An 18,069-nucleotide genomic window follows, 5' to 3' on the forward strand; every position below is an offset into this window, starting at 1 on the left:
ATAAAACCTTTTCTCTCTGCAAAAATCCTCATAAATGAGTGCAGTGTTACTATTTTAAAATTAAACCCATCCTTTTCAGTTTCTACATGACTAGAGCTTTTGCAAATAGCCATGTAAATGATTACAAAATAGAAAAAAAGTGTTTGAAAAGTTGCATTTTATTAAATTTCTAGCTAGATGTGAATTTTTTTCTCCCAAATTCATGATTTAAATTATTCAGTTTTTGGTTTGCCCAAATGCAGTCTTTTTTTAGGAAACAAAAAATAAGCCATACTTATGTAAGATTCAAGCGCTTCATAAACCACTATGTTAATAATACTTGTTTTTTAAATGTTGTGTATGGAAAGGTAGCATCTCTTTTCTCCCAGCCTTCTCAATTACCATTTCTCATACATGACATTTTCCTAAAGACACTGCAGTTAAGAGGCGAAGAATCCTGCAATGATTTTTACCTCTGCTCATAGTTTTCCCTCTGGGAGCCTTCAGCATGTTCTGTCCATGTTCATGAGATATAAATCTCATATTTTATGCATCTTCATAAGAGAAGAGATTAAACCAAAATAAAAACAAGAAACACTGGGATAAAGAAGCCACTTTTATCTCAAAGAATTAAAATATGAGGGGTGCCTGGTTGTCAGCTTTGGGTCAGGTTATGATCTTGTGCTTCCTGAGTTTGAGCCCCACATCAGGCTCTGTGCTGACAGCTCAGAGCCTGGAGCCTGCTTCTGACTCATTCTCTCTCCCTCTCTCTCAAAAATAAACATTAAAAAAATTTTAAAGAAAAAATTAAAATATGAGATTTTAACAGTTGAACCATCTTGCCTGATATAATGTTTGTAAATTCGTTTAAAAGTTGAGATTAGAATCTTCTGTGGCAAACAATCGTTTGTTTATAGACCAGAAGTGAACGTTGACATTTAAGTTCTTCATCAAAAATCCCAAATTATTTGAATCCTCTAAAGACTGAACCAGGGATTTCAGGAAGATTTAATTTAAGCATGGTTAGAAAAACAATGGTGGCATCAATACATATGATAATAACATTGAGGCATTTTCATCATTAATTATGCATTTCATGGATATCAAGTCTCCACTGTGTGAATAACATAGTAATTAATTAATGATATGCCCCATACTCTCATCATTCTAGGGTAGCATAAGAATAAATTAACAATTTCTCATCATTTATAGTTGTTGTGTCAATCTTAATGTTACAATTATGTTGAAGTAAAAAATGAGTAATTCTTCACTGTGTGAAGGACGTTATATGTAGGTAATGAGTTCAGTGACAATTGTATATTAAGCTCCATTTTATGCCAAATACTAAATCACCATTTATTGCTTGATTTTCATTGGAGGCCTGTAAATTGTAATGAATTATATTGGCAAGTGGGGATATTACTTTTCCATTTGATAGTTCATCATCTAGTTTTTAGAAAACATTGTTCTTTTTTGCTTTTTTTGTCTTGAAGCTCATAAAATTGATCCACAAGCTTACAAACCTTATATAAAATAAATATACTGTACTTCATTTTTTATACAGTATACTGAGTAGATTTTTTTTTCTTGGTGAATAACTAATTTGATACTGTCATTTAAAGGTGTGTTGCTGTTATTTGTTTTGAGATGTCTTTGTTTTAGTCTGGTTTGGTTTAGGTTTGAACCACCTTCTAATATACTACCTGCTAGGAATACGAAAAGAATAAGGTTTATTTCTGCCTTCAAGAAGATTTTGGCCTAAAGGAAACATGTAAACACCTAGCTGTAGCTCAGTAAGATAGGTGACAGGGGATGGATGACAAGGATATTGGTAGAAGTTTCATCTTTCACAACAGTAGTATTTGAACTTGATCTTGAAATACTGAAAGATGTGTAGGGGTTCATCAGATAAAGAAGAGGTGACAAGCGTTCAAAAAGAAGGTGCAGCTCATACGCCTCAAAAACCTGAAGCAAGTGTCCCACTTTATCACAGATTAAATGCTCTAATCCCCAAAGAATCCTCCACCCCCAGAAATATCACTTCTTTAAATGTCTTTGTAGACGGTGTACAGCAGGGGTTCCCAGCTTGTCCGCAGCACGGCCCACCTGGGCACTCACCACGGCCGTCCCTCACTTTGCCGCCCGGGAGGACGGGTCCAGCGCCATCAGCAGCTGGTGACTCCATCTTTTTAATGACTCTCTGTTCTCCAGTCTTGTGGATCATGACTGGCCTAAGCAGGGAGAAAATGAAAAGGAGTTTGCTACCCCCTGAGGATTGTTTTTTTACAGTTAACCCTCCATTAACTGGAACTTTCAGGTAACTGATGTCAGCCCTTGCTTTCAGTGTGAGAGACAGTGACAAACAGTGACTCATAAGTATCATTAAAAAGAGAAAACCCTCTGGGATGTTGCTGGGGCTGGTGTGCATTGGCGGCACTGCGGCCCGGTGACAACTGGTCTTCACAGAGCCTGACTCAGACTCCGTGCAATATTCCAATATCCAGGAAAAGTTAAGGACAATCAATAAACTGCACTTAGGCAAGGGAGAAAAAGACTGTGTTTATGTATATGTATTAGACACATATAGATCATATACATGTATATATATTTCATATACCATATATAATATTGGGAATTCTTTCTAAATATTTTTATATATTGTATGTACTGGATATACACACATATATATTTAAGAACAATATATATTATATATAAACACATATATAATATATTTAGTAAGAATATATGTTATATTATGTAACATTTGGAATTGCAAATCGTATATAATGTATATAAAACTGTGTGTATACATATGTGTGGGTGTGTGTATATACATAGACACACACACACACACACACACACACACATATATATATATATATATATATACATATATATATATATATATATATATATGAATTCCAATAGGGATTCCAACAACTATCGGGGGAAAATGCCATTTGATTATAAGGTACACTAATTTAAAAAATTGTATTATGTGAAAATTCTGTATATTCTATATGCATATCATTTTACTAAGGTTACTTAACACACCACCTCATTATCTAAAGGTAATTGTGGTTTTATCTTGTAAATATGTAATATTTAACCACTAATGCGGCCCTTGAAAATTACCTTAATTAAAAAAATGTTTTCATTATTTGAGACTCATTGCTGGCTGACAGAGGTTTCCAGCTGCCCTCAAATCCCCACTCCCTTTTCTGGCCAGAGCTTCCTCTTCTGGCATGAAGGGTTTGGAACAAGGGTGAGAGAGTGAAAGGAATAGAAGAAAAATAGAATTGTTCCTGTGGTGGCTATGTTAATGGATAGACTTGAAAGACTTAGATAAACCACAGGGCCCATACTGTAATAAATAAAATACCGGTCATTTAGAGAAGCCCTCAACCTTACAGCTAAATAAGCCCCTGGGGAAAGATCAACAACTTTTGAGCAGATGTGGGCCAAGCACCATGGTAGGCACTTCTATTAAAATTGTCTCACTTGGGCCTCCTGACAATTCTGGGAGAGAAATGGCAGCCGGATAGAGTGAATATAAGGGCATGAATTTTGGAAGTTACAACTGGACTCAGATCCTGGCTTTGTCACCTACTTTGGCAAGTTCCTAAAACTCCTCAGCCTCAGTTTATTCATTCCTAAAATGAAGATAGTTACCACTTTGTAAGACAAATGATAAGGTAAATGACCTGGTCTGTATTATATGTGTGTTCTCTGACCCTCAGTCTTTTCTACCAAACCTATTCTTATGTTCAACAAGAACTGAAAACTCTGATATTTCTTTTAACTGTGAAAAAGTGGTATCTTCCCCCATCTTGAACTTGCACAGTTGATTTCTCTTGGAATTTTCTTGTATAACATTACATTTGTCCCTGTTAAATTGCATCTTTTTTATGTCAGCATGGCCTTTGGGCCTGTTGAGGGAATTTTGAATTTTGCATTGGTCTATTACCATATTAAATATCCTTCATGGCTTTATGGCATTGAGAAATCTGATAAACGTTTCTCGTACATCTACGATGATGCCATTAATAAAAATATTGAATAGAGCAGAATCCAGGGGCAGAGCCCTGTGGCATTCAATCAGTGGTCCCCCTACAGACTGTGACAGAATCATTCATCATGTCTCTTAGGTGTAGATGTACAACCAGCTGTGAATTCACTTAATTTTTCTTTCATAGAGCCCACCATCTTATAGATAATGAAAGACTTCATCAAGTGCTTTATTGAAATCAAAGACACTATGTCCATGGCATTCTTCTGGTCCATCAACCTTATACTAATAACCCTGTCAAAGGGGGGAAATTAATATAGGGCAGCAAAAACTTCTTTTTAATGAGACCATTGAAGTTTGGAAAGAAGAGTGGCTGATGGCGCAGGGGTGGGTCCCAGAGGAGGGACACCTGGCCAGTACCCGCGTGCTTCTAGCTATGGCATTGCTTTGAGGAACTGACCAAGTGCCAGCAGCCAGCTCAGAAACTGGACTTAATCAAACACTAAACAAAGTTAGCATTTATTGAGATGCTTTTTATGCTAGCCACTGTGCTAAATGCTTTTCGTGTATCTCATTTAATTCCTGTATTAAGAGATAGATACTATTTTTAACTTTATTATTTTGATGAGTTAAAGCTGAAGGGGTTGAATAGTTGACCCACAGTCATAGATAGAAAGTGCCAGAATCAAGGCTCACACCCACATCCGTGCTTGGCTCTTAATTACTGGGCCCTCTTGAACAGACTTTATGCCTGACATCCGTGCTTGGCTCTTAATTACTGGGCCCTCTTGAACAGACTTTATGCCTCAGTGATGGTGATAATTGACAAGAGAACAAGATTTCCAATCTGTTAACCAATGGTTGGAAGAATTCTCTATGATCAAAGCCTCCCCACCACCCATCTTCAACCCTTCTGTTCCTGGTATCTGGGCATCAAGAAAACAGATGCTGCATACAATTACTTACTTATTTATTTATTTTGAGAGAGAGCTAGCACACGCAGGGTAGGGAAAGAGAGAAGAAGACACAGAGTCCCCAGCAGGCTCTGAACCATCAGCGCAGAGCCTGATGAACATGAGTTCATGTGAACGTGAGATCATGACCTGAGCTGAGACCGAGAGTTGGACACTTAACCAACGGTGCCACCCAAGTGCCCCGAGAAAACAGATTCTGATTGTGCTTCCTGGTCCACGTGGTATTGGAGGAAAGGGGGTTGTGAAGGGTAGCTCAATTGATTAACCACGAGACCTGATGAAATAGCCTCAACCCAGTGGCAGAGAATACCTTATGTAATCAAGGAGCTTACCTTCTCCAGAGTTAAGCCCTCTCTGCCAACAGTGCTGTTCAAGGCTGGGCTTTTTAGTTCTCTTTTGAACATTGTTTTACTGTTTGAGTCAACCGTCTACACTTGTTTCCATGCCTGCCCTACTCTGACACACACCTTCTTTGCTTAGTTGGGTTTCAGTAACAATGATTAAATGATAGTCTAGTTGCCAGTCTACTTCACTGGCTCTTTCTGGGCCAGAAAGCCATTCTGTCTCCATTCATGCTGTTGGTGTGATTAATTGAGTGCTTAGAATGCAAGCTTGGTCCCAAGTGTTTGAAGGAATCTCATTATCACTACCTGTTACCCCTACAGGATCTATTTGGGTTCCTAGTAATCACTGCCTTTTTTTCATACATGCACAAACTATTGTGGTAACCATTTAGAAAGCATGAACATTTTCACCAAAATGTCATGACTGGGAGAATTAAGACTCTTAAAATATACATAAGGTAAGTCATAAGTACTAGTGTACTAAACACATATAACAAAGAATATCTTACTCACCTAGCAGCCTATAGGTAAACAGCACTAAGCACCCAGAGCAAAGCTACCCTCATGGTCACATTTCCTTTGAAATATACTGGACACCATGTAGTTAATTACTGGGCCCTCTTGAACAGACTTTATGCCTCAGTGATGGTGATAATTGACAAGAGAACAAGATTTCCAATCTGTTAACCAATGGTTGGAAGAATTCTCTATGAATTCACCCATCCTTTAGTCTAGCTGGTAACTGGTCTGTTCCAGAAGGACAGTGGTTTCTGTCTGGTGCAATCTGAATTACAGCCTTCAGGAATGGCTTTATTTATATTACACGTATTGAATACTGAATACTGAGTGCTTTCTCCCAGTGTTTTTCTTTTTTTAACAGCTTTATTACAATATAATTACAGATCATAAAAATCACCCATTGTAAGTATACTTTGCAGTGAGTTTTAGTAAATATGTACAATTGTCCAACCATTAGTGCAATCCAGTTTTAGAATATTTTCATCAGCCTAGAAGTTTCCTTCATGGCCATTGCTGTCATTCTCACTTCTGTTCCTATCCTAGGCAACCACTGAGCTGCTTTCTCTAGAAACATTAAATAAGTGGATTCATACAATATGTATGCCTTCTCTCACTTAGGATAATGTTTTTGAGGTTCATCCATGTTATAGCATTATCTGTAGTATTTACCTTTTTATTATTGAGTAGTATTCCATTGCCTGAATACACCAGATATTACTTACCTGTTGGCCAGTTGTTGGGACATTTGGATTGTTGGTTTTAGCTATTATGAATAATGCTTGTTAAATTTTCATTTACAAATCTTTGTGTATACATGTGATTTTCTTTCTCTTGGACTGCTACCTAGGAGTGGACTTGCTGGGTCATATAGTAAGAAACTGGGTCATAATGTGAGATATTGGCAGTTCTCCAAAAAGTAGATGTGCCTCTTGACATCGCTGCTAGCAGTATGAGGGTTCCAGTTTCTCCACATCCTTACCATTATTTGGTATTGCCAGTTTTTTTCATTTCAGCCATTCTAGTGAGTATATAGTGATTCCTAGTTGTATTCCGTTATGTGATTCTCCAGGAGATAAGGAAACAGATGGGGTGGGGGTAACAAAGGAAGTAAGTGGATTACTAAAAATCTGTCCAGTATCATCCTGCTTTCTCATCTTGAGCCTGTCCTCAGGACTAACAACATCTGCTTTCCTTAGAAATACTTTTTTAAACCCCTGATGTTCTTTTTTCCTCCCCACATGGGCTGAAATACGGCAAATACCTGATTCTAAAGTGCAGTAGTAGCTAGCTGGGCTAAGTAAAATCCATGAGTGCACTTTTTAAACCTTAATTTTAGCAGGTTTTCAGTAGACTTTTACCTCCTCCCACACCAAATTCTTTTATCAGAGCTGCTGACAAGAAATAGAATTGACTGCCTTGAATTCATTGCATCTTTCACTATTCTACCCACTTATGTAGGGTGTTATGTCATTAAAGTAGCTAAACAGCACAAAGGAAGCAGCAAAAGAGCAGAAAAGAAGACCATTTATAATCCAAAAATTGAGTAACCAGGCCCTTACTTACCTAAGATTGTCTCTTGGAATGCAATTTGTCTTAAACCTTTTGTTCACCAATACATGTTTAGTCAACTATCTTGCATATTCAGTTTAATTTATAATATGTGGACATGTGTTAATAATGAACTTTCTTTTTTTATAGTCTTTTTTTTCCATAATATTTTATTGTCAAATTGTTTTCCATACATCGCTCAGTGCTCTTCCCCATAAGAATAATGAACTTTCTTAAACATAACATCATTTATAATACTGAGACCCTGGGTCTCAGTATATAATAGATCATAAATTTTATGATTTCAAAAACTGAATGAAATATGTTGAAAAATACCCTCAGTGGCCATAAATATCCCCCATGGTTAGCAAAAGGTAAACCTAACTGTGGCATCTCAGTTGTAGATGTAGAGTATTTTTGTGTATTAATAATACTGCAGAGAGACTTGCAGTTTTCAAATTCTTTTAGCTCATCATCACATCTCCAAGAATAACTTCAGATGTGGGATATAGCACATATTTCCCATATTTTTCTGCAACAAATTTTTCCTTCAGTAATCCCAATGATTGGGTTATTGAGCAATGCAAACCAAGTTCTCCTATGAAAACCTAATTTACAGCAAGCTGTACTTAAAAAGTAACTTACAGGGAAATTAGTTAGGAACTGATTGGTTGGTTGGTTGGTTGGTTGGTTTTAATCTTCTGAAGCAATGTTTATGTGAAAATATAATCAGAAAATTAGTACCTTCATCAAGAGGTAATTCACAGAGCTTTACAAATAAACCTAAGAGTCTCATTGATTACAAAAGAAGGCTTTCTACTTCCAGAACTCTTAAATGCTCAGAGGCAATTATACCATTAAAATCTCTCTTTCCATGCAAAGATTATATCATTTCCTCCTAATTAGTATTTCCTGTTTTTTGAGACAGAGTATACTCAGAAAACATACATTCCCTGGGACCCCCTTCACTCTCACACTATCCTTTGCTCTGTCTGGGGCCATAGAACTTGGAACCTCTTTTCCACCCCATAGGTTAGCACAGTTGTATTTTGGTGACATGTATTATACACTGGTGTTTGCTGATTATTTGGTAGCAGTTGCTGTGAAAAGTAATAGCATAAAGAAAAGAAAATGTGGAAAATCCAGTCAGAGGGATTTTTTTAAGTGTTAGAGTTAAAGGGAAAGACAGATTGTAGGAGGTGAGCCAGCTTTCCATCACTCACGGCAAGACGGTGTAAAGGAATTAGGGGCTAAAGCTCAGAAAGAACAGAAAACTAGGGAAAGAAAGGAAATAACAATAGAGCATGAGTGTTCTCTTCCTCTTTGCCTTTCAGAGATAGTTTCAGAGATGTCATTTGTTGCTCACAGCAAAAGAGATCAGATCTGAGATTTTAGAGATACCCCTCTAAAATGTACTCGTGAGCTAGATGCTGTGAGGAACTCTAGGACTCAGTGACACTGTACCTGACCTTCCGGGGCTTGCAGTCAGGTTGAATGGGTGAGACACAGACATGTAAAAAGAGAGCTAACAGTACAACGCTAGATATATCCTTGTCAGCAGCCCAGGGCAGCCCACATATAATAGAGAAATAATAAAGAATTCAGATAATAGAGAATCACAGATAATAGAGAAATTCAGAGAGAGAGAGAGATTGCAGTAATCCAAGGTGAGCAAGGAAAACTTTAGGTGGATCTTGACTTCACACTTGCAAGATTCTAATGAAAAGGAGAGCATGACATTCATGTCCATATTCATAGAATATGCAAAAGTGTTGTACATTTAAGCCAAAGAAATGTACATGGCACAGTTGGAGACCTGAAGGAGATTTGGCTGGAGTTAAAGAAAATTCAGATTAACAGGAAAGGAGAGAGGGCTGAAGAAGTGAAAGGCATAGTTCTTGATCTAGAATCTACCCAGAAATATCTATAATAATGCATTTAAATAACAAAATAATAATAAAAATTTTGCTTGCAGGTTTATTCAAGGATAGGATTTAAAAAGTTTAGGGGCACCTGGATGGCTCAGTCAGTTAAGCATCTGACTTCGGCTCAGGTCATGATCTAGCGGTTTGTGAGTTCGAGCCCTGCGTTGGGCTCTGTGCTAACAGCTCAGAGCCTGGAGCCTGCTTTGGATTCTGTGTCTCCCCCCTCTCTCTGCCCCTTCCATGCTCATGCTCTGTCTCCTTCTAGCTCTCAATACTAAATAAACATTAAAAAAATTTTTTTTAATTTTAAAAATAAGTTTAAGTTTCTGTTATACTTAAAAGAGAAATCATGCCTTAGTTCAATGCTTCATGGTTTCCGGAGCAGCTTCCTAGTCATTCTCATTCAATCCACAGAAATCCGTTTTAGTCTTGGCAGGCTGTATAGACATATATATTTAGATAGATGGATGGATGACAGATATGTAGGTAGATGGATGGAGGAAGGGATGGAAGGATGGATGGATACATAACGTACATAATAGACAAGAAGATATACACACCCATATTTTAAATTGTTTTTCCAACTACTGTATTGAGAACCCTAGAGAACTGAATATTTTTTCTTCTTTGTGGCTCACAAATTGAATAACATGTTGGTTATATGTGAAAGATATCCAATAGTTTATTGTGTATTTATTATTATCTTTTTAATCTCACTACTCAGAGATATTAAAGATCACCTAGCTGGCTTGTCAAGATGGATCAATCAGTTGAGTATCCAACTCTTGATTTCAGCTCAGGTCATGATCTCATAGTCATGAGATCGAGCCCTACATCGGGCTCTGAGCTGGGCATGGAGCCCGCTTGGTGTTCTCTCTCTCCCTCTCTCTCTGCCCTTCCCATGATCATACACACGTGCACATGCTCTCTCCCTCTCCTTCTCTCTCTGTCAGCAGCAACAACAACAACAACAACAACAACAATAATAAGATAAATAAAATTTTAAAAGATCACCTAGCTGGAAGAAAAATCAGAAGAACAAAATGTCATGATATTGTCCTTCAGAGGTCCTTCTAGCCACTGTATTAGACCAGACATGGATTATTACAGCCCAAGAAATCAGAGAGAATATGTCACAGTCAAAAATCAAATACAAGTTCAAATGAGGACTTCTGGCATTGTGGGAGTTGAAATTGGATGACATACAGGCACTTTTGCCTTGATGCTTCCAGGTGGAAGTGTTTTGAAATTCTCAGAGAGGTGGGGAAGACTTTTCACATTTAATTGCAAAATTTAGTTCTGCGGATGAGAACAAAGCAGATAAACTTTTCCACCTCAACTTCCATTCTGGGCCCTTAAGAAACACCAGAACTCCTCAGAACTCTTGCAGTTTTGTTAGAAGAGGCCACTGTGAAGCCAGATGCATGGTCTAGACTTGCATGAAAGCTGCTGTCCTTAGTTGGCAAACATCTAGAAAAGGAAAAGGGGGATTATCTACCCTGTTAAAATGGAAGGAAGGTTCCAAATCCAGAAGAAAGCTGTTTCATCTAAATACCATTTAAATAAAAATCCTCCCGTAAATAAAAAACGAAATAAAAAGGATGCAGTCCCATGGTGGTGATAACTGGAATCACTCGCGTGCTCAGCATTGCTGCATGTGTAATCTCTGGAATATTCAGCTACATGTGTTATTTCATGTCTGTTAGCTAAATCTGAGCTCCAAAATATAACAAATGCAAAATGTGACACTGAGGAACATTATGTGGATTTGTGATTTTCCCTGGAGGACTTGGTCCAGCCGGCAATAAATGGATTGAGATTTCATGCGGAACATGGAGACAGACTGTCGCTACCTGACTTTTCATTGTGACTCATGTGCATTGTCGCAGCTTTCTCTGGTGTTTTTTCTGTGGTGTCTGTGCAAACACGGCAATGAAAATGGAAATTGTGGGATGATAGGATTTTTTTGGTCCATGGAATGTTTGATATCCAGAAAAGAAGCTTAATCTAAATTTCCAACAATAAGGGGAACGGTTAGTAAATTATTCCATGTTTCTCAGAAGCAATAATATGGTAATGTGGAGTCACTTAAAATGTCTACTGAGAGTTGGATATGTAGGAAAGTATTTTAGCTTTAATACTGAGTGAAAAAATTAAGGTGAAAATTGAACATATGTTACAGCTAATATAAAATATAATCACAGGGACAAAATGAAAGGAAGTATATCTATATGCTAATAGCCTATGGAGAACGTGTTCTCTTATTCGTTTTTTGTATTTTCTGTCTCTACAGTGGGAGAGCAGTATTGTTACTATAATCCAAACATTTTTTAATTTTTAAAAGCAGATAAAGAAAAAAACATGTTTAATTTAAATCATATTAAATTTAACGTTGAATTTATATCACATTAAAGTTAAAAAGAAAAAAAAGAAGTCCAAGTATGCTGGCTTCCCCTGGTGCTGTGACATATATTCTAAGTGAGCCTATTCAGTATGAGGGTAACGGTATGACATTGTCTAGCAGAATTCCCACAGCCAGACCCAGAAACATAAAAAACAGTGACATAACATTACAGCATTGTCACTCTGCAGTCATTCTCTTCTTGCCGGCGTCGACGACGGGGCTTCTGAAGATGTCCTGTTCAATTGATGAAACTGGAGAAAATTCCTAGAGGCGGCTACTACTCTGATGGATGGGTCAGATGAGGAAAGCTCATGTTGGTTCAAAACCACTCCTTGCCTTTGGTTCACATTTCTCATGATAGTTAATGGAAACAATCAAGAAAATATGTAACTTTTACTTCTTATCTGTTAGAATTCAGCAGGTGGAACCACGTTCTTATCCTCATGTGTATAATAATTTTTTCTGAGTTAATGGTTTGACTATGTAGTTATTCATGTCTGGTTTCTCTGAGTTCCCTCTTTGTATTGCCAAATAATCTGTGGCAGAAACTCAATATCAGTGTTTGAATTGAGCTGAATTGGCTCAATATCTTAGAATAACTAAATACCTAATATATTACCATTACTTTACCTTTTATACCCATGGGGTTCCCTTTATATACAGTTCACTTCCACCCACGCAGGAATGAAAACTTGACAGAATTCTTCTCTACTACAGTAATCATTGCTCTGGCTTTTTGAAAACCAAAGGCTTGTAAACTGACTGGTCATTAGTTATGGTGCCTGAGGTGATAGGATTCCACTAGTTTCCTGTCTGCTTACAATGATGACCACATGTTAAGTTGTTCTCACCCAAGGCAAACCCAGTTGCCTTTGGACTTGACTTTTTCATAATGACTATCTCTGTTTGAAATATTCTGTTACTGTCTTGCCGGTTTGATTTCTTATTGTTGACTTGGGAGTTTTGAAGCCAAATGTCACCCTCCCTGCCACTCTAATATTAACCAACTTAGACTGAATCTTGGGCTGATGGGGACTTCCTGTCCTTTGTCCTGTCCTTTGAAGCTGTAGTGTTTTAATGTTTTTGGATGATCAAAACCCATTATAAATGTTTTAAACATGATAACTCAAAATTTAAAAAGCACCATTTTAAGAGGCCTCATAACACATAATCTATAGTGTAGTTCAAGCCTAACGGTGTAGAGATTGATAGCAAGAAGAGCCTGGGAAGTGGTAAAGAGCAGGTTAAGAATCAGGTGCACATCCCCTCCATGATGCCATTAACAGTGTGACCTTAGACAAGTTACTCAGTATTTTGGTCTCAGGTTGCATCTCTAAAATGAAAAGGATAATGTTATTGTAAGGATTAAATCAGATATTTACACATATATAATGCACTTGGTACAGTTTCTAGCACAACTAGACCATAGCAGATGTTAAGTAAATGGTAATCATCAGTATCTTCTGTAATGTGGGATCATTTCTAATAAATGAGTTACCCACATATTTTTGACACAGCTCTTCACTCTGTGTTAATTTGTTCCATCCACCTATTTATCTGTCTATCTATCTATCTGTCTGTCTGTCTGGCCTCTTCCCGGTGGTTCTGTGGAGGAGGCAGCAGTGGAGCTCCAGTGTAGAGTGCCTCAGCTTACCTCCTGTTGGCATTAAATAATCTGCATGAAAGAATAGCATGCATTCTTTTAGATTAGGTCTAGGAATAAACTTACAGCTAGAATCCAGACCCATTCCCACTAGTCCATGTCACTTCATTGGGAGCTTTTTCCAAGGCTAGCCAAATCTCTGCATGCAAAGCACAAGCAGACTTGTTTGATGTGATTAACTTTCTGAAAATCGTGAAGTCCCTGTATTTCCGGGTCAGGATTTCCATGGATCCTTAGAGCCCCCTAACTGGAAGAAGCACAGTGTGAAGGTTGTATCTTCTCTACTCCAGGCCCTGAGCTAGTTATTCTCACAATCGCACTCTTCATCTTCCCAACATTAGGAATGGCATTAACTTCCTCACTTTATAGGTGAGAAAATGGAGATCGAAGGCTCAGGTAACTCTCCCCAGATTGAGTTGTTGGAGAGTAAACCAAAAGCAGCAGTGGAGGGGACACCAGCTCACTTTTACCACAATTATTTGTTATTTAGTGTCATTTATTTGTCAAAAACAATTTTGAATGTATTTATTATGATAAAAGCATTTCTTAGCAGGATCCGAGAGCCCAATGTAGCAGCATCAGCACCGGCCCAATTAGCTTTTGGGAGGAAGACAGTGGAAATTTTATGGGAGGAATTTATATTCAACAGAAGCATTTGGCAAAATAATTCAGAATAAGAATAAAAGAGAATGAGAAAAATGTGGTGTTTTTTAGGCTTGCAAATACATTTGAAAAGGTTAATGTTATATTTTTCTGAAATGGAGGAATTCTTTGATCTTGATGCTTTTTTAACAAAAAAAGAAACAATGCAAAGATATGAGTGCATTTCTCTGGATTGTGTAAACCATGTTGTCCACAAGTTCATGGACACTGGGACCATCCTTATTTAGCATATTTATAAATCATCTGAGGAGTATATGGTAAAATTCTAGATTTGCAAACCCTGCAGAACCCCTCCAGGTAGTGAAGTGCCTAGCCAGGTAAAATGCATGCAGGGAGAGAACACAGGTTACCTGAGTAGGGAGGAGGACAGCAGACGGGTGTCTGCATGGACGACTGTGGGATAAGGAATTTAGGGAGAAGTAATACAAACCATCTTTCCAAGATTAAAGGGCTTTGAACTATCAGCTGTGACAAAGTTAAGAGATTTTACAGTGTATATTTTTGCCCCTAGTTTTTCCTCCCGCAGCTGAAAGGCCAGCCAGAATCAGGAGGGCTTAGAAAGGACATTTAAAAGGGTACATTCAAAGCAGAAAATAGTGTACTGCCCAGGTATAAAGCCATGGTTCACTTATGCCTGGAATGTTGTAATTTGATGGACAAACCTTAAGCAGCTGTAAAGGGTAAGAGAAGGTACAGAAATGACTAAAATGATCTGTGGGGAAGAGGAGCTGCTTTATGGAGGTGAACTGCAAAGATCAGGATGCATTAGCCTGGCAAGATAAAGGTTTGCAAAATCATAGGGATGTGGTGCGTGTGGACACTCACCTTGATTAACATTTGCCATCCCCATCATCGACAGACATGGGTCAGAGTGGATGTGAAAGGAATAGAGCACACTGCTGCTTTAAAATCTGAATCAATGTGGGCAGAAAGGCCAATAGGCTAACTGACAAATAGGCAAATAAAAATTCAAGATAGTGCAGGATGAATGCCAGAGAATGCCACCTCTCCTCTTTAAAACTTGAAAAGAGAGATTTTTTTTTTAGATCGCTTACACTATGGGTAGTGTACTTTAGGAACTAGTTACTGAAATAGTTCCAGTTCTGTCTTGGAACTGCACATGGGCAGAGAAGAGGTAAATGCATTTTTTATGAATGGATTAATAATATGCTGTATTAAAACATCAGCAATATTTGGAGATGTGCCCAAACCTTGCCGTTTACCTTCAAGTAAAACAAGTTTTGGAATCAGGCAAACCTCACTGAAATCCCAAAGCCACCATGTACTGGCCCTTAGATAGGCTACTTAACTACCCTGAACTTTCAGGTTCCTCTTCTATAAAGCAAGAAGAACCCCTTCCATAGAGGGATGTTGGGATGCTTGAAGGGGTGTCATTTGCAAAGCTCCAGGAAGGGGTGCGGACTGAGGGAGCCCCTCTACAAGTCTTGGTTTGCTTTGTCATCTCTTCCACAATGTGCCCTTTGTAGCCCCCTCAGACTCAAAATCCCACTCTGAGGAGACTTTGAGTCTTCCCCCAGGTGGGCAGTGCTTGACTCTACCCTCCTCTGCTGCCTTCATCTACATTGACATTCATTCTTTCATATTCATTGAGACCTTATTATTTCAAGCATTGCTTTAGACACTTGGGAAATCCTAACAATAAAGATACTACAGAATCCTGCTTGCAGGAAGTTTACCTGGGGAGTACGTGCACATGCACGCGCGCACACACACACACACACACACACACACACAAACACACACAAACACACACTGAACCTATAAAGTCATTTCAGAGAATGATAAAAAGAGGATCATGGAATAGAATGTGATGGGGGTTGAGGGCCTGGTTCTCTTAGTGAGAGGAAGGAGATAACACTTGAGCCCCAGAGGAATGAGAAGGCATCATTTGAAAATCTTGTGGCGACCTTCCAAGCAGATGGACAAAAGGGATAGAAGCCCCATGGCAAGAATGAATATGGAATGTTCAAGGGACAGAGAAGGCCAGTGTGGGCATCTTGAATGGAGGGACACAGGGAGAGGCAGAGGGCAACCAGCTGGGGCCAGGTCGGGACTCAGATTTTATTCTAAGAGCGGTAGGACACTATCCATGGGAGAGTTGTCTGCCGTGGGGGTTAACATGACTTAACCTCTGGAAAGGGCTGTGGTTGATGAGTGGAGATCTAGACTCTAAGGCAGCACCCACAGAAGGAGATGTGTCTCTGCTCTCTTTTCCGATCCCCACTCCTTTACTACCCTGGACTCTGCCCCTGCCAATCCCGTCTTTCTGGACTCAAGGGCCCGCCCTGACTTCACACATCTGTCACGGTGCAGAGTCAAGAGCACACATCCCTTCACTCTTTCATCTCTCAGCACATGTAAAATTGTTTTTCTCAGATGAAATATTTAACCCAAATATATGTCGTTTCAGGTTTTAAAAATCAATTTGATTGGCCACAGGAAACGTATTTTGGCATCTCTGGGAGACAGGCTGCACGACGATCCACCACAGAAGCCCCCTCGGTCCATCACCCTCAGGGTAAGTGCCCAGGTTGTTCGTTTTGTCCTCCACTCTTATCCTCAAAAAGTATTTTGTGCAATAAAATAAAGTGACTGAAGCAATGGATCAGAAGTACAGGCTGTTTTCCATGTGACTTACCTATTTGTGTAAAATCAATCCCACTTTTGATTGTGTTGTATAAGATGAGATTTATTTTTCTTAATTGGTTAAATGTATCTTTTTGAGATTTAGACATACGCCTGACAAACCACTCCCTCTGCCCCCTTCCCACACTCCCATCCGCACCAAGTGAGAGATGAGCTTTCTGTCAAACTCCTCAAACCTGCAGAAAGAAAATCAATCAAGGGCTGCAGTTAAGGAAAGATCAATTGAAAGTAAACCTTAGGGTCTCCTGTTTCTTTAGGAAATACAAGTTTGTCAGCTTTGCCCACTTCGAAAATTAAGAATAAAGAATCTAGAACATTAATACATGGTTTCAGCTATATTTTAGAATTCTAGAGCAGAAAAGCTAGAGAGAAAGCATAGTAGGGAGACGAAGATAAAGTGGAAGGAGAAGAAAGTCAAGCAGGGCAAAGCAGAGAGAACAGGAAAATGAGAGTTGATCACCAGCAAAATGGCAGCGGGAAGGAGCAGCCAGCAGTCACTGGTTTCCCTGAGGTCCTGTTGGAACTTCTCAAAAACTCATCAAAAAGCCGGGATCTCCATGACTGGCTGGAGAGTTCCAACTCTGTTCTCTTTATTTCATCCTGCACTGGCTTCTGATCCCTTTTCTGCACGTGTCAGCAAAGGCAGCGATAGCAAACAGTGCACACAAGCATGGCGCTTAGATGTAACTGCCAACAATGAAATGCAGTAGAAAGCCTCTTATCAGTGAACTTCAGCAACCAGCGTAACTACTGCCAGCATAGCAGAGGGTCAGGCGGGAGAGAAGCTAGTAAGACTGTGAGTCTAATGCCATTTTAAAGCAGAAGATACACAGTGATTTCAGGAAATGCAAGAAATGTGGCTGGAGGAGGGGACCAGCAGGAACATTGAGCACTGGCGGAATTGGGGTACACTGGGACCTTGGGAGATTAACCAGTTGGGGGCTTGGGGGATGTGAAAGCAAAAGTAGGACCTGTTTTTCTTCCCAGTAAGGGAAGCCTCAAATAAATTAGAGGGAAAATAAGACTAGAAAGTGATTATTGTCCTACCTTCATTTTGCTACACGAAAGGAGGTAAAGATGTAGGTGCCATCAGTGTAAACATCCTAAAGTGTTTACTCTTTAGATGAGTAACTTCCTCCTACTTATTCTGCTGTCTTTCCTTCCCCTCCCAAACCTCTCCCTCCGGCTCCCTGGAAGAGATTTAGGAGAACAACGAACAGATCATAGACAGAGATTCCCAAGAAAAAGTACAGGATCTTAATCTGTCACAGGAGGCCCAGGACAGCTGGGGGAGAAGTGGCCTGGAGAGTCAGCACAGTCCAACCCTCTGACTCGCAAACCCTAGAGCCCAGCCGTCTGCCTCCCCTTATCTGA

At 39.0% G+C, this 18,069-nt stretch overlaps 1 protein-coding gene across 4 annotated transcripts in view; it reads left to right on the top strand.

Annotated features, from left to right (window-relative positions):
- Positions 1-18,069, top strand: part of ANKS1B (ankyrin repeat and sterile alpha motif domain containing 1B) — a 1,093,013-nt gene that overhangs the window by 993,557 nt on the left and 81,387 nt on the right. For all 4 annotated transcript variants that reach the window (XM_029953701.1, XM_029953700.1, XM_029953698.1 and 1 more), the window contains one exon: positions 16,460-16,567. In XM_029953701.1, the coding sequence (XP_029809561.1) occupies positions 16,460-16,567 (108 nt within the window). The remainder of the gene's footprint in view (positions 1-16,459; positions 16,568-18,069) is intronic.

The sequence above is a fragment of the Suricata suricatta genome, chromosome 10 (assembly GCF_006229205.1).
Source record: "Suricata suricatta isolate VVHF042 chromosome 10, meerkat_22Aug2017_6uvM2_HiC, whole genome shotgun sequence".
Classification (NCBI taxonomy): domain Eukaryota; kingdom Metazoa; phylum Chordata; class Mammalia; order Carnivora; family Herpestidae; genus Suricata; species Suricata suricatta.